Below are 21731 nucleotides of genomic sequence, written 5' to 3'. Positions count from 1 at the left end.
CAATCAATATGAAAAATGTATTATCAGATGTAATCAACAGTAATGTATGTACATGTTTGTCTTTGGAAAGCTTTAATAATAAATAAAAGTTTATAATCTTATTTGCTTTGATCTCTTGGTATCCTTTGTTGAAAAGCAAACCCAGGTAGGCTCAGGAGTTGAAAGCTAGCTGCCGATTGGTGACTGCTCATATACACCTCATTATTGGCTTACCAATGTGTTCAGATAGCTCCCAGTAGTGCATTGCTGCTCTTATAATAAAGGATATCAAGAGAATGAAGCAAAATTGGAAAGTTTTTTTATTTAATGTATTCTGTTTGAATCATGAAAAAAGAAGTCTGGGTTTAATGTCTCTTTACTTTAACCTCCCCCTATATTATACAATTAACATCCCTTTAATTGGTATTTTAAAGCATTTGCAATCTTGCTTGTCGGTTACCTAAACAACATCTGTTTGAGCATGCGATTGGCAGTCACCACTCTAGACAGACGTCCTGTGGACAGAGCATGCAGCTCTAGATTGGAGGAGATGAGCTGCGTGGTCATTTCCGTATCAGCGGCAGTTCCGGCCCCACAGCAACTGTAAGACAACATAATAGCCACAGATGAAAAGGAGCCTCTGACAATATTATATTAGCCTTTTCATGTAAATATCTGTAACTAAGCACATTAAGTTACCTTTTCATGGTCTTTAAACAAAAAATAGAATTGATATTCTTAGAAAACTTCCACCAGTTTAAGTCAAGAAATTCCAGTTATAAAACTATTAGTTCCAGCAACCTCATACATACAACACATACACAAACCGTTTGGCCATCATCAGCTGATCATGACAGATAAAGTCATTTGGCAGCTAAAATGTTTACCTTGTAACCACAGCCATCCTTTTAATTTAATAACCGCATCACAGGCTCGCTGTCTAATCACAGCGCGCCCATCTGCGCCATTCAACTACATGTAGCGCTAGGCAACTGTCAGCACAGAAGAGCACTACATTTAGTAGAATGGCGAGATCAGTCGGACTGTGATTAGACAGCAAGACCGGGACACAGTTGTTAAAATCACAAATAAAAAAATTTATGCTTACCTGATAAATTCCTTTCTCCTATAGTGTGGTCAGTCCACGGGTCATCATTACTTCTGGGATATTAACTCCTCCCCAACAGGAAGTGCAAGAGGATCACCCAGCAGAGCTGCCATATAGCTCCTCCCCTCTACGTCACACCCAGTCATTCGACCGAGAACCAACGAGAAAGGAGAAGCCAAAGGGTGCAGTGGTGACTGGAGTATAATTTAAAAATTTAGACCTGCCATAAAAACAGGGCGGGCCGTGGACTGACCACACTACAGGAGAAAGGAATTTATCAGGTAAGCATAAATTTTGTTTTCTCCTGTTAAGTGTGGTCAGTCCACGGGTCATCATTACTTCTGGGATACCAATACCAAAGCTAAAGTACACGGATGACGGGAGGGACAGGCAGGCTCTTTATACGGAAGGAACCACTGCCTGAAGAACCTTTCTCCCAAAAATAGCCTCCGAAGAAGCAAAAGTGTCAAATTTATAAAATTTGGAAAAAGTATGAAGAGAAGACCAAGTTGCAGCCTTGCAAATCTGTTCAACAGAGGCCTCGTTCTTAAAGGCCCAAGTGGAAGCCACAGCTCTAGTAGAATGAGCTGTAATCCTTTCAGGAGGTTGCTGTCCAGCAGTCTCATAGGCTAAACGTATTATGCTACGAAGCCAAAAAGAGATAGAGGTAGCCGAAGCTTTTTGACCTCTCCTCTGACCAGAATAAACGACAAACAGGGAAGACGTTTGTCGAAAATCCTTAGTTGCCTGTAGATAAAATTTCAGGGCACGGACTACATCTAGATTGTGTAGAAGACGTTCCTTCTTCGAAGAAGGATTAGGACACAAAGATGGAACAACAATCTCTTGATTGATATTCCTGTTAGTGACCACCTTAGGTAAGAACCCAGGTTTAGTACGCAGAACTACCTTGTCTGAATGAAAAATCAGATAAGGAGAATCACAATGTAAGGCAGATAACTCAGAGACTCTTCGAGCCGAGGAAATAGCCATTAAAAACAGAACTTTCCAAGATAACAGCTTGATATCAATGGAATGAAGGGGTTCAAACGGAACACCCTGTAAAACATTAAGAACTAAGTTCAAACTCCATGGTGGAGCAACAGTTTTAAACACAGGCTTGATCCTAGCCAAAGCCTGACAAAAAGCTTTAACGTCCGGAACCTCTGACAGACGTTTGTGTAAAAGAATGGACAGAGCTGAAATCTGTCCCTTTAAGGAACTAGCGGATAAACCCTTTTCTAAACCTTCTTGTAGAAAAGACAATATCCTAGGAATCCTAACCTTACTCCATGAGTAACTCTTGGATTCGCACCAATATAAGTATTTACGCCATATTTTATGGTAAATCTTTCTGGTAACAGGCTTCCTAGCCTGTATTAAGGTATCAATTACTGACTCAGAAAAAACAAGTTTTGATAAAATCAAGCGTTCAATTTCCAAGCAGTCAGCTTCAGAGAAATTAGATTTTGATGTTTGAAGGGACCCTGGATCAGAAGGTCCTGTCTCAGAGGCAGAGACCAAGGTGGACAGGATGACATGTCCACTAGATCTGCATACCAAGTCCTGCGTGGCCACGCAGGCGCTATTAGAATCACTGATGCTCTCTCCTGTTTGATTCTGGCAATCAATCGAGGAAGCATCGGGAAGGGTGGAAACACATAAGCCATCCCGAAGGTCCAAGGTGCTGTCAAAGCATCTATCAGAACTGCTCCCGGATCCCTGGATCTGGACCCGTAACAAGGAAGCTTGGCGTTCTGTCGAGACGCCATGAGATCTGTCTCTGCTTTGCCCCAACGTCGAAGTATTTGGGCAAAGACCTCCGGATGAAGTTCCCACTCCCCCGGATGAAAAGTCTGACGACTTAGGAAATCCGCCTCCCAGTTCTCCACTCCCGGGATGTGGATTGCTGACAGGTGGCAAGAGTGAGACTCTGCCCAGCGAATTATCTTTGATACTTCCATCATTGCTAGGGAGCTTCTTGTCCCTCCTTGATGGTTGATGTAAGCTACAGTCGTGATGTTGTCCGACTGAAACCTGATGAACCCCCGAGTTGTTAACTGGGGCCAAGCCAGAAGGGCATTGAGAACTGCTCTCAATTCCAGAATGTTTATTGGCAGGAGACTCTCCTCCTGAGTCCATGGTCCCTGAGCCTTCAGAGAATTCCAGACAGCACCCCAACCTAGTAGGCTGGCGTCTGTTGTTACAATTGTCCAATCTGGCCTGCTGAATGGCATCCCCCTGGACAGATGTGGCCGAGAAAGCCACCATAGAAGAGAATTTCTGGTCTCTTGATCCAGATTCAGAGTAGGGGACAAGTCTGAGTAATCCCCATTCCACTGACTTAGCATGCACAATTGCAGCGGTCTGAGATGTAGGCGTGCAAAGGGTACTATGTCCATTGCCGCTACCATTAAGCCGATCACCTCCATGCATTGAGCCACTGACGGGTGTTGAATGGAATGAAGGACACGGCATGCATTTTGAAGCTTTGTTAACCTGTCTTCTGTCAGGTAGATCTTCATTTCTACAGAATCTATAAGAGAGTCCCCAAGAAGGGAACTCTTGTGAGTGGAAAGAGAGAACTCTTCTTTTCGTTTACCTTCCATCCATGCGACCTTAGAAATGCCAGTACTAACTCTGTATGAGACTTGGCAGTTTGAAAGCTTGAAGCTTGTATCAGAATGTCGTCTAGGTACGGAGCTACCGAAATTCCTCACGGTCTTAGTACCGCCAGAAGAGCACCCAGAACCTTTGTGAAGATTCTTGGAGCCGTAGCCAATCCGAATGGAAGAGCTACAAACTGGTAATGCCTGTCTAGGAAGGCAAACCTTAGATACCGGTAATGATCCTTGTGAATCGGTATGTGAAGGTAAGCATCCTTTAAATCCACTGTGGTCATGTACTGACCCTTTTGGATCATGGGTAGGATTGTCCGAATAGTTTCCATTTTGAACGATGGAACTCTTAGGAATTTGTTTAGGATCTTTAAATCCAAGATTGGCCTGAAGGTTCCCTCTTTTTTGGGAACCACAAACAGATTTGAGTAAAACCCCTGTCCGTGTTCCGACCGCGGAACCGGATGGATCACTCCCATTAGTAAAAGATCTTGTACACAGCGTAGAAACGCCTCTTTCTTTATTTGGTTTGTTGACAACCCTGACAGATGAAATCTCCCTTTTGGGGGAGAGGATTTGAAGTCCAGAAGATATCCCTGAGATATGATCTCTAACGCCCAGGGATCCTGAACATCTCTTGCCCAAGCCTGGGCGAAGAGGGAAAGTCTGCCCCCCACTAGATCCGTTCCCGGATCGGGGGCCCTCAATTCATGCTGTCTTAGGGGCAGCAGCAGGTTTCCTGGCCTGCTTGCCTTTGTTCCAGGACTGGTTAGGTCTCCAGCCTTGTCTGTAGCGAGCAACAGCTCCTTCCTGTTTTGGTGCAGAGGAAGTTGATGCTGCTCCTGCCTTGAAATTACGAAAGGAACGAAAATTAGACTGTCTAGCCTTAGGTTTGGCTCTGTCTTGAGGCAGGGCATGGCCTTTACCTCCTGTAATGTCAGCGATAATTTCTTTCAACCCGGGCCCGAATAAGGTCTGCCCTTTGAAAGGTATGTTAAGTAATTTAGATTTAGAAGTAACGTCAGCTGACCAGGATTTTAGCCACAGTGCTCTGCGTGCCTGAATGGCGAATCCGGAATTCTTAGCCGTAAGTTTAGTTAAATGTACTACGGCATCCGAAATAAATGAATTAGCTAGCTTAAGTGTCTTAAGCTTGTTTGAAATCTCATCTATAGTTATTGAGTCAAGAGTCTCTTCCAGGGACTCGGAACCAAAAAGCGGCCGCGGCCGTGACAGACGCAATACATGCAAGGGGTTGCAATATAAAACCTTGTTGAACAAACATTTTCTTAAGGTAACCCTCTAATTTTTTATCCATTGGATCTGAAAAGGCACAGCTATCCTCCACCGGGATAGTGGTACGCTTAGCCAGAGTAGAAACCGCTCCCTCCACCTTAGGGACCGTCTGCCATAAGTCCCGTGTGGTGGCGTCTATTGGAAACATTTTTCTAAACACAGGAGGGGGGGAAAAGGGTACACCGGGCCTATCCCACTCCTTAGTAATTATCTCTGTAAGCCTCTTAGGTATAGGAAATACGTCAGTACTCGCCGGTACCGCATAGTATCTATCCAGCCTACATAATTTCTCTGGGATTGCAACGGTGTTACAATCATTCAGAGCTGCTAATACCTCCCCTAACAGTACACGGAGGTTTTCGATTTTAAACTTAAAATTAGAAATGTCTGAATCCATTCTATTGGGATCAGAACCGTCACCTGCAGATTGAAGCTCTCCGTCCTCATGTTCAGCATACTGTGACGCAGTATCAGACATGGCCCTATTATCAACAGCGCACTCTGTTCTCACCCCAGAGTGATCACGCTTACCTCTAAGTTCTGGTAATTTAGCCAAAACTTCAGTCATAACATTAGCCATATCCTGTAATGTGATTTGTAATGGCCGCCCTGATGTACTCGGCGCTACAATATCACGCACCTCCCGAGCGGGAGATGCAGGTACTGACACGTGAGGCGAGTTAGTCGGCATAACTCTCCCCTCGTTGTTTGGTGAATGATGTTCAATTTGTACAGATTGACTTTTATTTAAAGTAGCATCAATGCAATTAGTACATAAATTTCTATTGGGCTCCACTTTGGCTTTAGCACATATAGCACAGAGATATTCCTCTGAGTCAGACATGTTTAACACACTAGCAATTAAACTAGCAACTTGGAAATACTTTTCAAAGCAATTTACAAATAATATGAAAACGTACTGTGCCTTTAAGAAGCACAGAAAAAAAGTTATGACAGTTGAGAAATAATAAACTTGAGAAACTATAACATCAAATTCTTTCCGGTAAAAACACAATTTTAGCAAAGGATTGCCCCCATTAGTAATGGATAACTAACCCTGAATAGCAGAAAAAAAGTGCAGAAAATAAACGTTTTTTATCACAGTCAGTAACAATCTCACAGCTCTGCTGTGAGTGATTACCTCCCTCAAATTAACTTTTGAAGACCCCTGAGCTCTGTAGAGACGAACCGGATCATGCAGGGAAGACAAGAGACTTCTGACTGAATTTTCTGATGCGTAGCAAAAGCGCCAAAATAGGCCCCTCCCCCTCACACACAACAGTGAGGGAGATCAGTAAACTGTCTTAAATTAAATAAAACGACCGCCAAGTGGAAAAAATAGTGCCCAAAACAATTTTTCACCCAGTACCTCAGATAATTAAACGATTTAACATGCCAGCAAAAACGTTTAACATCAAATAAATTAAATGTCATTAGAAAGCCTGTTGCTAGTCACTGCAAATTAGGCTAAAGTCTTATGCATACAGTATTATCCCAGTGAAGTGCCATTCCCCAGAATACTGAAGTGTAAAATATACATACATGACAGCCTGATACCAGTTGCTACTACTGCATTTAAGGCTGAGCTTACATTATATCAGTATGGCAGAATTTTCTCAGTCAATTCCATTGTCAGAAAATAATATGCTGCTACATACCTCTTTGCAGGTTAACCTGCCCGCTGTCCCCTGATCTGAAGTTTAACTCACTCCTCAGATGGCCGAGAACAGCAATATGATCTTAACTACGCCGGCTAAAATCATACAAAAAACTCAGGTAGATTCTTCTTCAAATTCTACCAGAGAAGGAACAACACACTCCGGTGCTGTTATAAAATAACAAACTTTTGATTGAAGGTATAAAACTAAGTATAATCACCACAGTCCTCTCACACATCCTATCTATTAGTTGGGTGCAAGAGAATGACTGGGTGTGACGTAGAGGGGAGGAGCTATATGGCAGCTCTGCTGGGTGATCCTCTTGCACTTCCTGTTGGGGAGGAGTTAATATCCCAGAAGTAATGATGACCCGTGGATTGACCACACTTAACAGGAGAAAACTGCTGTGCTGAGTAAAGTTTTAGCTGTTAAATTCTGTATTTAAAATATTGTATAATAGGAAAGATTATCCTTATGCAGGGGCGTATTTTGGCCTAAGGAAACAAGACACTTGCCTAGGGTAGCAGATAGGGGGGGGCAGCACTTTTTGTGGCTATATTTATAAGAAGTATTATACAGGTATATAATGGGAGGTTTTGCTACGCATGAATAAGGGTTACACACCCGAAACGTTGCTGTTGCTTTTGGCTATGTTGTGACTCCAATAAAGAAGTTTTTTTTTTATTTGCTGAATTGAGGTTTTGTGTAGCCCTCTATTGTGGCCTGCACACCCCTGTGAGTGCTGTACCCTTCCCCTGTATCCAGCTAGCTCCCAGTATTGCATTGCTGCTCCATCAACAAAGGATACCGAGAGAATGAAACAAACTTGATAACCGTAAATTAGAAAGTTGTTTCAAATAGTATTCAGTATCTAAATCATGAAAGAAACAATTTGGGTTCTGTTCTTCAGATATCGAATTTGCACAAACTTGCAGGATTTTGAAAATCTACGTTACACATTTTGTTTTTCGGCCTCTCTAAAGAATGTGTGACAAAGCACAAATTTGTACACAAACAAAACATAATCAACCAATAAATAGCAAAAATACAAGGCAGTAGATTTTTTTTTGCCAAATTTAAAAGATTCCTTTGATTTCCCAGGACCCTGAATAATGACAGCCATCAGCCAATCACAGACTCATACACTTATGTACTGTGAACTCTTGCACATGCTCAGTAGGAGACTGCACCATTCCATAATGGAAGGAACCTCTGTGTTCTCTCTGTATAATCAAAACTCAATCTTGACTTTAGTGTCCCCTAAAGGCAGAGAGCAAGTGCACTGCTACTTTATTTAGTAAAACTTAAGTGTAAAATAAACAGACATTTGGAATTGTATTGAACATTTTGCTGTGTGGAGTATGAAGTTTTTATGTCATTACACATTGAGTAAAAGTAATTACTGTTTTCCAGTGGCATACGCACATATTCCGCGAGGGTCCATGCACCAGTATTTAAACACTATGCATGCTCAGAGAGTGAGCAGTGGCTTGTATGACACAAATGATGTCTTCAGAAGCAATACCCCATCACTAGCTCAATTAGCAAGCATAGTGTTTGAATATTAGCGCACGGCTCTCAGAGGATAAGTGCATATGCCGCAGAAAAACAGTAACTTTTACTAGAAGCATTTTAGCTGGGGAAAGTATACGGCAAAAATGCTTTTATTTCACCCGTGCACATTTCATTTTAACCTTTAAAATTTTACACAAAACAAACCCTGGGAGAAATGACTTTACTTGGGCTTGGCCAGGACAAACTATCTTTCCGCTAGTGAGGTACATAAAGAGCAGGCGACAAAGTGAAAAATACAGATTTGTTACATATTAGGGGCAACGCTGAGGCAGGGCGAAATTACCCGCAGGTAATTAACATTGCACGCGAGCACAATTTTGCGCTCGCATGCAATCCCGCCCCCTGCCCGCGCACAGCCAATCACACGCGGGCAGGAGCTGTCAATCTCCTCGGTCGGACTCGACCGAGGAGATTAAATTTCGCCAGTTTAGAGGTGGCGAAGAGCGTTATCAAGCAGCGGTCTGGTGACCGCTACTTGATAAATCACGGCGAGCAAGTTCTTGTGAGAACTTGCTGCCGTAGGGGCTTCATAAATCTAGCCCTAGGTGTATAATGGGTCTACACGTTATTCACACTGACACTTACTAGATATTGGGCGATATGTAGTGGATTTTAGCGCAGTTCTTATCGGCTACAATCATGCCTTCAGTGGCTCTCGTGTCAGCGCCGAGTACAATACCATCCTGGAAAATATGAGAGTAGATTTATTAAAGTCACCTCTATGTTTAATAATCAGCGGTAGTCAAAAGATCAGGAATTAAACAAAATACGTTAAATAAAAATATCCAAGAAAATAAATGGTGCCAATATGGAAATGGATTTGTTCTAGGCTTTAGAAAATGTTAAACTGTTGCTTCTGATTCATAACTCTACATAGTTATGTAAAAAGATATTAGGCATACCTTGCTCTAGTGACACTGTCATAATAAGAATGAAAGGGACATGAAACCCAAACATGTCATTTTAAAGGGACAGTTTAGTCAAAATTAGACTCATGATTCATATAGGGCATGCAATTTTAAAGAACTTTCCAATTTACTTTTATCACCAAATTTGCTTTTTTCACTTGGTATTCTTTGTTGAAAGCCAAACCTAGGTAGACTCGTATGCTAATTTCTAAGCCCTTGAAGACCTCCTCTTATCTTATATCTGCATTTTGATTTTTTCACAGCTAGACAGTGCAAGTTTGTGTGTGCCATATAGATTACATTGTGCTCACTCCCGTTGAGTTATTTATAAGTCAGCACTGATTGGCTAAAACGCAAGTCTCTCAAAAGCACTGAGATAAGGAGGCAGTTTGCAGAGGATTATAAACAATGTAATCTAGTGACTGCAGATATATATGACTTTTATCATTGGCTCATCTGACGTTCGCAGCTAGCTCCCAGCAGTGCATTGCTGCTCCTTCAACAAAGGATACCAAGTGAACAAAGCAAAATTTTATAATAGAAGTAAATTGGAAAGCATGTGCTATCTGAATCATAAAGACGTTTAGGTTTCATGCCCCTTAAACGTCTTTTACAATGTAATGCTGGTACATGCAAGCGGCAAAAGCATACATCCAACAACCGTTATATATGAGAGGCATGAAACCCAAACATTTGTCTTTTATGATTTAGATAAAGCATACGATTGTAAACATTTATCTTATTAACTTCTATTATCAATTCTGCTTTATTCTCTTGGTATCCTTTCTTGAAGGAACAGCAATGCACTACTATGAATTAGCTCAACACATCGGTAAGCCAATCACAAAATTAATAAATGTGCAGACACCAATCCCAGCCCGAGACTATCTAAATATGCTTTTCAACAAAGGATACCAAGAAAATGAAGCAAAATAGATTTAAAAAAAAAAAAGTAAAATTGGAAATTTGTTTAAAAATGTGTGCTCTATCTAAACCATGAAAGAAAAAAAATGTGTGCTCTATCTAAACCATGAAAGAAAAAAATGTGTGTTCTATCTAAACCATGAAAGAAAAAAATGTGTGTGCTCTATCTAAACCATGAAAGAAAAAAGTGTGTTCTATCTAAACCATGAAAGAAAAAAATGTGTGTGCTCTATCTAAACCATGAAAGAAAAAAATGTGTGCTCTATCTAAACCATGAAAGAAAAAAAATGTGTGCTCTATCTAAACCATGAAAGAAAAAAATGTGTGTTCTATCTAAACCATGAAAGAAAAAAAAAATGTGTGCTCCATCTAAACCATAAAAGAAAAAAAAAAAGTGTGCTCCATCTAAACCATAAAAGAAAAAAAAAAGTGTGCTCCATCTAAACCATAAAAGAAAAAAAAAAAAGTGTGCTCCATCTAAACCATAAAAGAAAAAAAAAAGTGTGCTCCATCTAAACCATAAAAGAAAAAAAAAAGTGTGCTCCATCTAAACCATAAAAGAAAAAAAAAAAGTGTGCTCCATCTAAACCATAAAAGAAAAACAAATGTGGGTTTTAGATCACTTTATTGTCCTGATCCTAAATTATTTCTGATTTGTAATTTAGACCAGAACCCAGGTTTAGAGTCTGCAAGACACTCATGGGTGCTCCCCACCAGCCACACCTAAAATGTAGCTTGGTGCAGTTGGATCATTTCTAGGCTTTACAGCTGTAAAATACAAATCTAACTTGTACTGTCTATTGTCAGTCAGCAACCTTGGCTCTCCAGATGTTTCCCATGATGCTAGAACTGTCTGAGCATCATGGGAAATGTAGTTCTACAACATCAGGAGAGCATAGTAAGTCCTTGCATGCTTCCTATTCCTACTCAGGTGTCCGGTACTAGTAGCTTACATTACGATTAGAAGGGATTGCTGCACCTCCAGATGGCTTCCTTGTTCCATAAGGAAATATAGTGATTTTGGGGAACATATTTGTAGCCGGTTGAGGACCGGAGAGGACAAGGCCCGGGAGCTTCTGTGGAGCAATCACATCTACACTCTATGATTTCTACTGTGGTCAGTGAATACTGCTAGCTCTTTTGTTTCAGATTAAAGGGACAGTGCACTGTAATATGTTCTCCCCTTTAAAGGGACATGAAACCAAAACATTTCTTTTATTACTTAGAGAATCCAATTTTAAAAAAAGTTCCAATTTACTGTACTTCTATTATCAAATTTGCTTCTCATGTTATTCTTTATTGAAGAGAAACCTAGGTAGCACATGCCTGAAGCACTACATGACAGGAAATAGTGCTGCAAAACTGCTGCAGACACGTGCATACTCCTAAGCTTACATCCATGCTTTTCAACCAAGGAAAACAAGAAAAAGTCAATATGATAATAGAAGTAAATTGGAAAGTTGTCTAAAATTGTAGGTTCTCTCTGAATCATGAAAGAAACATTTTACCAGCTGGAGTCTATTAAACCGTTTAAAAATGGTTCCATTTTTTCGTGTTTGAAAAGCTGCTTTTGCCTGGTAGAGCCCCCCCCCCCCTACTGATTATTTCAACACTGCAGTAATGGGTACAGAAAAGCTTTGTAAACAAGACATTAGAACAAACTGAACCCCGTTTTGTACAAGGAGAAAATACAGTTTGATCAGACAAATTGTTGAATAGTTTCAGATTATACTAATAAAAAAAAGGTATAAACAAACAATTTTACAGCATAAGGCATATAAATAACATCCTACACACACTGCCAATTTTTATTTATTTATTTCACAACCCCAAAATATTTGTTACCGTCACCACATCACAAGACTTGTCACATACTCACATTTTTCATCTTTAAAAATCCCCAAAAACTGCATAAAGTAAAAATGATTTATTGATACATTGTGCAAGTGAGCTCACACAACTAGCAAACCTGCAGCTGCCCCACAGGACACAGCTAGTGATTGGAAGGCTTATGCATCTGACACTCCTGATTGGCTGACTGAGCTCTGCAAAACTCTGTGGGGGTTGAACACACAGCTATCTAATGCTAACATGAAATGCCATTATTCATTGAAGCATATATGGTTTGCACTAGAATGTCCCTTTAAGAAAACAAACGTTGAATTAAAGATGAAGGCGATAAAAAACAAAAGAGAGGAAAAAAGGGTTAATAGGTTTGAATGTCAATCATGACAAAATATTTTAGCTCTTCTTTGTAATGTGTTATTCCTCTCTAGAGCATTACAATTATGAATCATTTGCATCAACACTAAAGTTCTTACCTTGAACACAATGCCAGCAATGGTGGTCCCAGTTTTCCGAGCCGCAGGCAACTTGTGTCCTTTGTGAGTAAACTCATTTTCTAGAAGGCCATTTCTACATAGGGAGAAACAAGTTTAGATTACAAAATATTTCTTATTAAACTATAAAAAGTTCTTCTTTAACTTTTGTCCCTTTTGACTCATTCAGGAACCTCCTCCCATTACTCTCTACAACTCCAGTTATTTGCTCCCCTCTCTCTGCCAATCCAACAACCCCCTCAAATACAGCCACCACCTCTCTTAACCCATCCCATGTGACCCCCCCATCTACCAATCAAACCAATCCCTCCTAGCCTCATCTAACCAACTAAACCTAACTCTAATCAACAAGCCCTCTCCAACACCTCCTTACAACCATCCACCTTCTCTTTCCATCCAGCCAACTCTTGCTCAGTATACCCTTACAGCTGATTTAAAATTCCTCTATTTATCTAGCCACCACTCGCTCTTCTCTACACATCCAGCCATTTCCCCTTATCCATCTACATATGCAGTTGTCTCTTCCTCTTTTTTAAAAGACATGACAGCTCCCTCTCTCACTTCATTTGTCCAGTACTTTTCCCCATCTAGCCATCTCTTCTTTACTACACAGTTGTCTCTCTACCCACCCAACAGCTTCCCTGCCCTTCCAGCCACATATCTTCCTCTGACAAGCCAACCAGCCATCAATATCTCTACCCTCAGTCACATATTTCTCTCTCTACCCAACCAGTGGCTTCTTCTGTTCCTGCCACTCATCTAGCTTCTCTCCACCTCACACTATCCAACCAGCTTTTTCTCCTCCTCTTACTAACCAACCAGCCGTCTCCTCCTCTTTTTACCCACTCAACAATATCTGTACCCTTTCAGTCACATCTCTCTACCCAACCAGCAGCCTCTCCTCCTCCCGCTACCTAACCAACCGTCTCCTCCACCCGGTACCCAATTAAACCTCCTCCTCCTGCTAACCAACCGTTTCTCCTCCTCTTACTACCCAGCCGTGTCCCTGTATCTACTCACATATCTCCCTACCCTTTCAGCAACATTTCTTACTCTCTTTACACAACTAACCGCCCCTCCTCTTCCTGCTACCCAACCAAATCAGATGCATCTTCCCACTTCCTAACCAGCTGCATCTCCTCTACCTGCTACCCAACCAGTCATCTCTTCCTGCTACCAAACCAGCTGCTTCTTATCCTTCCACTACCCAGCCAGCTATCTCCTCTTACTACCCAAACAGCGGTCCTTCCACCTCTCTAGACGCTCAACAATTTTCCTCCCCAACCAGCCACCTCTCGCCCACCACCTATCCAAATAGCTGGCTCTCCTCTTCCCGCTACCAAACCAGACGCATCTTCTCCTTCCGCTACCCAACCAGTCGCATTCTTTTCTCACTACCTTACTAGCGACGTCTCATCTACCTGCTGCCTAACCAGCTGCGTCTCATCCTTCAACTACCAAAAAGTCATCTCCTTTTACTACCCAACCAGCCGCCCCCCACCTCTCTAGCAACTCAGCAATCTCCCCAATACAACCAGCCGCCCCTTCTCCTTCAGCTAGCCAACCAGATGCCCCTTCTCCTTCAGCTAGCCAACCAGATGCCCCTTCTCCTTCAGCTAGCCAACCAGATGCCCCTTCTCCTTCAGCTAGCCAACCAGATGCCCCTTCTCCTTCAGCTAGCCAACCAGATGCCCCTTCTCCTTCAGCTAGCCAACCAGATGCCCCTTCTCCTTCAGCTAGCCAACCAGATGCCCCTTCTCCTTCAGCTAGCCAACCAGATGCCCCTTCTCCTTCAGCTAGCCAACCAGATGCCCCTTCTCCTTCAGCTAGCCAACCAGATGCCGCTTCTCCTTCAGCTAGCCAACCAGATGCCCCTTCTCCTTCAGCTAGCCAACCAGATGCCCCTTCTCCTTCAGCTAGCCAACCAGATGCCCCTTCTCCTTCAGCTAGCCAACCAGATGCCCCTTCTCCTTCAGCTAGCCAACCAGATGCCCCTTCTCCTTCAGCTAGCCAACCAGATGCCCCTTCTCCTTCAGCTAGCCAACCAGATGCCCCTTCTCCTTCAGCTAGCCAACCAGATGCCCCTTCTCCTTCAGCTAGCCAACCAGATGCCCCTTCTCCTTCAGCTAGCCAACCAGATGCCCCTTCTCCTTCAGCTAGCCAACCAGATGCCCCTTCTCCTTCAGCTAGCCAACCAGATGCCCCTTCTCCTTCAGCTAGCCAACCAGATGCCCCTTCTCCTTCAGTTAGCCAACCAGATGCCCCTTCTCCTTCAGCTAGCCAACCAGAGGCTTCTTTTCCTCCCATTACCCAACCAGCCGTCTTTCCTCCTCTCTCTACTTGTTCAGCCATTTATCTCCATCAGTTTTCTTCAAGAGTGTCACCACACAACCATCTTTCCTGTCCCTACTTATCTGTCAGTCCGTCACCCTCTCATTAACTAATTTAACCATCTCTCCCCTCTATCGTGTTTGCTCTATTTTTATTGCACTTAGTGTCCAACATTTATCAACCCAGTTCGCGCCCAGTAGTCATTATAGAGCAACCATTCCCTCTCACTATTAACCCACAGACTCCCCTCTCTCGCTGTGTATCCCATTCCTCTCACTTGCGCTCATTCTGCGCTTCTTCCCATTCTCACACGTCCGCTCTCATCCATCACTCACTGTACCCCCTCTCACCTCCTGCAGTTCGCGAAGTCAAAGCCACCAACTGGTGCTGAGCGCACTGTCACCGCCGCCATGTTTCCTGAGTCACAACTAACTTCCGGTATGAGAGTGTAAGAAAGCAATCGCGCCGCTATGACTATTTCCGGTATAGTTACAAATGTCTTCCCCTGGGGAGTCTAGCTGAAGACTGGAGCTCCACTCTAGACAGGAAACATGTGACCTCCACTGACTCTAGGCAGGAAACACGTGACCTCCACTCAAAGCTTTTTTTTTTTTTTTTTTTTTTTTAAATCAACTTTAATGTAACAAACAACATCATTCTGAAAACGAAACATTTTGCAGCTTTCTTCATAGTGGTTTATGCTGATTGTCATTTATAAGGTAACCACTGTGACTGTCATTTATAAAGTAACCACTGTGACTGTCATTTATAAGGTAACCACTGTGACTGTCATTTATAAGGTAACCTATGTGACTGTCATTTATAAAGTAACTACTGTGACTGTCATTTATAAGGTAATCACTGTGATTGTCATTTATAAGGTAATCACGGTGACTGTCATTTATAAGGTAATCACTGTGACTGTCATTTATAAAGTAATCACTGTGACTGTCATTTATAAGGTAATCACTGTGAATGTCATTTATAAAGTAATCACTGTGACTGTCACTTATAAGGTAACCACTGTCATTTATAAAGTAACCACTGTGACTGTCATTTATAAGGTAATCACTGTGATTGTCATTTATAAAGTAATCACTGTGATTGTCATTTATAAGGTAATCACTGTGAATGTCATTTATAAAGTAATCACTGTGACTGTCACTTATAAGGTAACCACTGTCATTTATAAAGTAACCACTGTGACTGTCATTTATAAGGTAATCACTGTGATTGTCATTTATAAAGTAATCACTGTGATTGTCATTTATAAGGTAATCACTGTGAATGTCATTTATAAAGTAACTACTGTGACTGTCATTTATAAAGTAATCACTGTGACTGTCATTTATAAAGTAATCACTGTGATTGTCATTTATAAGGTAATCACTGTGAATGTCATTTATAAAGTAACTACTGTGACTGTCATTTATAAAGTAACCACTGTGACTGTCATTTATAAGGTAACCACTGTGAGTGTCATTTATAAAGTAATCACTGTGACTGTCATTTATAAGGTAACCACTGTGACTGTCATTTATAAGGTAATCACTGTGACTGTCATTTATAAGGTAACCACTGTGAATGTCATTTATAAGGTAATCACTGTGACTGTCATTTATAAAGTAACCTATGTGACTGTCATTTATAAAGTAACTACTGTGACTGTCATTTATAAGGTAATCACTATGAATCTCATTTATAAAGTAACCACTGTGACTGCCATTTATAAGGTAATCACTGTGACTGTCATTTATAAGGTAACCACTGTGACTGTCATTTATAAGGTAATCACTGTGACTGTCATTTATAAGGTAACCACTGTGAATGTCATTTATAAAGTAACCACTGTGACTGTCACTTATAAGGTAACCACTGTGACTGTCATTTATAAGGTAACCACTGTGTGTCATTTATAAGGTAATCACTGTGACTGTCATTTATAAGGTAACCACTGTGACTGTCATTTATAAGGTAATCACTGTAACTGTCATTTATAAAGTAACCACTGTGAGTGTCATTTATAAGGTAATCACTGTGACTGTCATTTATAAGGTAACCACTGTGACTGTCATTTATAAGGTAATCACTGTAACTGTCATTTATAAAGTAACCACTGTGAGTGTCATTTATAAGGTAATCACTGTGACTGTCATTTATAAGGTAATCACTGTGACTGTCATTTATAAGGTAACCACTGTGAGTGTCATTTATAAGGTAATCACTGTGACTGTCATTTATAAGGTAACCACTGTGACTGCCATTTATAAGGTAACCACTGTGACTGTCATTTATAAGGTAATCACTGTGACTGTCATTTATAAAGTAACCACTGTGACTGCCATTTATAAGGTAATCACTGTGATTGTCATTTATAAGTTAATCACTGTGACTGTCATTTATAAGGTAATCACTGTGACTGTCATTTATAAGGTAACCACTGTGACTGCCATTTATAAGGTAACCACTGTGAGTGTCACTTATAAGGTAACCACTGTCATTTTTAAAGTAACCACTGTGACTGTCATTTATAAGGTAACCACTGTGATTGTCATTTATAAGGTAACCACTGTGATTGTCATTTATAAGGTAATCACTGTGACTGTCATTTATAAGGTAACCACTGTGACTGTCATTTATAAAGTAACCACTGTGACTGTCACTTATAAGGTAACCACTGTGACTGTAATTTATAAAGTAATCACTGTGACTGTCACTTATAAGGGAACCACTGTGACTGTCATTTATAAAGTAATCACTGTGACTGTCACTTATAAGGTAACAACTGTGACTGTCATTTATAAAGTAATCACTGTGACTGTCATATATAAGGTAACTACTGTGACTGTCATTTATAAGGTAACCACTGTGACTGCCATTTATAAGGTAATCACTGTGACTGCCATTTATAAGGTAACCACTGTGACTGCCATTTATAAGGTAACCACTGTGAGTGTCACTTATAAGGTAACCACTGTCATTTATAAAGTAACCACTGTGACTGTCATTTATAAGGTAACCACTGTGATTGTCATTTATAAGGTAACCACTGTGACTGTCATTTATAAAGTAACCACTGTGACTGTCATTTATAAGGTAACCACTGTGACTGTCATTTATAAAGTAACCACTGTGACTGTCACTTATAAGGTAACCACTGTGACTGTAATTTATAAAGTAATCACTGTGACTGTCACTTATAAGGTAACCACTGTGACTGTCATTTATAAAGTAATCACTGTGACTGTCACTTATAAGGTAACAACTGTGACTGTCATTTATAAAGTAATCACTGTGACTGTCATATATAAGGTAACTACTGTGACTGTCATTTATAAGGTAACCACTGTGACTGTCATTTATAAGGTAATCACTGTGACTGTCACTTATAAGGTAACCACTGTCATTTATAAAGTAACCACTGTGAGTGTCATTTATAAGGTAATCACTGTGATTGTCATTTATAAAGTAATCACTGTGACTGTCCCTTATAAGGTAACCACTGTGACTGTCATAAATAAGGTAACTACTGTGACTGTCATTTATAAGGTAACCACTGTGACTGTCATTTATAAGGTAATCACTGTGACTGTCACTTATAAGGTAACCACTGTCATTTATAAAGTAACCACTGTGAGTGTCATTTATAAGGTAATCACTGTGATTGTCATTTATAAGGTAATCACGGTGACTGTCATTTATAAGGTAACCACTGTGACTGTCATTTATAAAGTAACCACTGTGACTGTCACTTATAAGGTAACCACTGTGACTGTAATTTATAAAGTAATCACTGTGACTGTCACTTATAAGGTAACCACTGTGACTGTCATTTATAAAGTAATCACTGTGACTGTCACTTATAAGGTAACAACTGTGACTGTCATTTATAAAGTAATCACTGTGACTGTCATATATAAGGTAACTACTGTGACTGTCATTTATAAGGTAACCACTTTGACTGTCATTTATAAGGTAATCACTGTGACTGTCACTTATAAGGTAACCACTGTCATTTATAAAGTAACCACTGTGAGTGTCATTTATAAGGTAATCACTGTGATTGTCATTTATAAAGTAATCACTGTGACTGTCCCTTATAAGGTAACCACTGTGACTGTCATAAATAAGGTAACTACTGTGACTGTCATTTATAAGGTAACCACTGTGACTGTCATTTATAAGGTAATCACTGTGACTGTCACTTATAAGGTAACCACTGTCATTTATAAAGTAACCACTGTGAGTGTCATTTATAAGGTAATCACTGTGACTGTCACTTATAAGGTAACCACTGTCATTTATAAAGTAACCACTGTGAGTGTCATTTATAAGGTAATCACTGTGATTGTCATTTATAAGGTAATCACTGTGACTGTCATTTATAAGGTAACCACTGTGACTGTCATTTATAAGGTAACCACTGTCATTTATAAGGTAATCACTGTGACTGTCATTTATAAGGTAACCACTGTCATTTATAAGGTAACCACTGTCATTTATAAAGTAACCACTGTGAGTGTCATTTATAAGGTAATCACTGTGATTGTCATTTATAAAGTAACCACTGTCACTGTCATTTATAAGGTAATCACTGTGACTGTCATTTATAAGGTAACCACTGTCATTTATAAGGTAATCACTGTGACTGTCATTTATAAGGTAACCACTGTCATTTATAAAGTAACCACTGTGACTGTCATTTATAAGGTAACCACTGTCATTTATAAAGTAACCACTGTGACTGTCATTTATAAGGTAACCACTGTCATTTATAAAGTAACCACTGTGACTGTCATTTATAAGGTAACCACTGTCATTTATAAAGTAACCACTGTGAGTGTCATTTATAAGGTAATCACTGTGACTGTCATTTATAAGGTAACCACTGTCATTTATAAGGTAATCACTGTGACTGTCATTTATAAGGTAACCACTGTCATTTATAAAGTAACCACTGTGACTGTCATTTATAAGGTAACCACTGTCATTTATAAAGTAACCACTGTGACTGTCATTTATAAGGTAACCACTGTCATTTATAAAGTAACCACTGTGAGTGTCATTTATAAAGTAACCACTGTGACTGTCATTTATAAGGTAACCACTGTCATTTATAAAGTAACCACTGTGAGTGTCATTTATAAGGCAATCACTGTGACTGTCAAGCTGCAAAATGTACAAGGCTGAAGTTGGATTCTTATTCAGTCAGCTTCTTATTCTGCAACTGATTACAATTTGCAAAATAAAGATATCTAGCATTATTTTTATTTTAAATAAAATAATACACTTTCCAAAAACCTAAACAAACTTACATTTTATAAAAAAAAAAAAATTATATTGCAATAATCGGATTGCAAACATGGCATAATTTTGTTTCTAATAAGTAACTGATATAATAAAAGGGTTAAAATCCTTTGCGCCACTCATTTATGTGTGGAATATACAGGATGTGAGCCTCTTCATAGGACAGACATGTTATCAGCCTTGTCCAACGCTCTTTATGGCAAACAAATTGGTGCCAACCTTGCCACTTTATATATTTTACCTTTTATAAATAAGTCATTGGTATTAAAAAAAGGATAAAATCCTTTGGGCCACTCATTTATGTGTGTGTATATACGCAAGGCGTGAACCCATTATAGAATAGACATGTTATCAGCCTGGCCCAGCGCTCTTTATTGCAAACAAATTGGTGCCAACCTTGCCACTTCATATATTTTACCTTTTCTGAATAAGTCATTTGGTATTTTTAAAGGGTTACAATTATTTGGGTCACTCATTTCTGTGTAGATATATACAGGGCTTTAACCCATTTATAGAATAGACATATTTTCAGCCTGACCAACTGCTTTTTAAGGCAAACAATCTGGTGCCATCCTTGCCACTTCATACATTTTACCTTTTATGAATAAGTAACAGGTATTTTAAAAGGGTTAAAATCCTTTGGGCCACAGATTTTTGTGTGGATACATACACGGCGTGAAGCCCTTCATAGGATAAGCATGTTTTTAGCCTGGCTCAATTTTTATAGCAAACAAGCTTGTGCCAAGCTTGCCATCTCATATATTTTACTTTTTCAGAATAAGTAACTGCCCAACGCTTTTTATGACAAACTGGTGCCGACCTTGTCAAATCACATATTTTACCTTTTCTAAATAAGTTACTGCTATTTAAAGGGTTTCTTTGCCATATAAATCTTTGGGACAATCTGAAAACACTTGGATTGAACAAAGGGGCTCACACCCTATATAACCACACAGAAATCAGTGACCCAAAGGATTTTAACCGTTTTAAAATACTATTTACTTACTTAGAAAAGGTAAAATATATAAAGTGGCAAGGTTGGCACCAGTTTATTTACCATAAATAGCGTTGGGCCAGGCTGAGAACATGTCTCTCCTATGATGGGGCTCACGTTCTGTATATATCCACACAGAAATGAGTGGCCCAAAGTATTTTTACCCTTTCAAAATACCAGTTACTTATTCAGAAAAGGTAAATGTATGAGATGACCACGTTGGCACAAGTTTGCTACAAAAAACTTTGGGCCAGGGTGAAAACATGTTTATTCTATGAAGGGGCTCACTCCTTGTATATGAAGGGGCTCACTCCTTGTATATATCCACACAGTAATGAGGGCCCAAAGGATTTTAACCCTTTTAAAATATCTGATTCCTTTTTAGAAAAAGGTCAAATATATGAGGTGACAAGGTTGTCACGAGTTTGCTTCAAAAAGCGTTGGGCCAGGGTGAGAGCATTTTTATTCTATGGAGAGGTTCACGTCCTGTATATATCCACAAAGAAGTGAGTGGTCCAAAGGATTTTAACCCTTTTAAAATGCTAGTTACTTATTTAAAAATATATGAAATGGCAACGTTGGCACCAGTTTGTTTGCTACAAAAAGCGTTGGGCCAGGCTGAGAACATATTTATCCTATGAAGGGGCTCACTCCTGGTATATATCCACACAGTAAAGAGTGGCCCAAATGATTT

At 40.0% G+C, this 21731-nt stretch overlaps 1 protein-coding gene across 1 annotated transcript in view; it reads right to left on the bottom strand.

Annotated features, from left to right (window-relative positions):
- PSMB7 (proteasome 20S subunit beta 7) overlaps positions 1-15230 on the bottom strand; it is a 257792-nt gene extending 242562 nt beyond the window's left edge. Inside the window, exons 1-4 of the mRNA XM_053695833.1 lie at positions 15087-15230; positions 12388-12481; positions 8820-8917; positions 440-580 (exon numbers count right to left, since the gene is read on the bottom strand). Of these exons, the coding sequence (XP_053551808.1) occupies positions 440-580; positions 8820-8917; positions 12388-12481; positions 15087-15148 (395 nt within the window). The 5' untranslated portion in view covers positions 15149-15230. The remainder of the gene's footprint in view (positions 1-439; positions 581-8819; positions 8918-12387; positions 12482-15086) is intronic.
- Positions 15231-21731: the final 6501 nt, after the last annotated feature.

This window comes from Bombina bombina, chromosome 12 (genome assembly GCF_027579735.1).
Source record: "Bombina bombina isolate aBomBom1 chromosome 12, aBomBom1.pri, whole genome shotgun sequence".
Classification (NCBI taxonomy): domain Eukaryota; kingdom Metazoa; phylum Chordata; class Amphibia; order Anura; family Bombinatoridae; genus Bombina; species Bombina bombina.
This window is presented reverse-complemented; position numbering and strand designations above follow the sequence as displayed.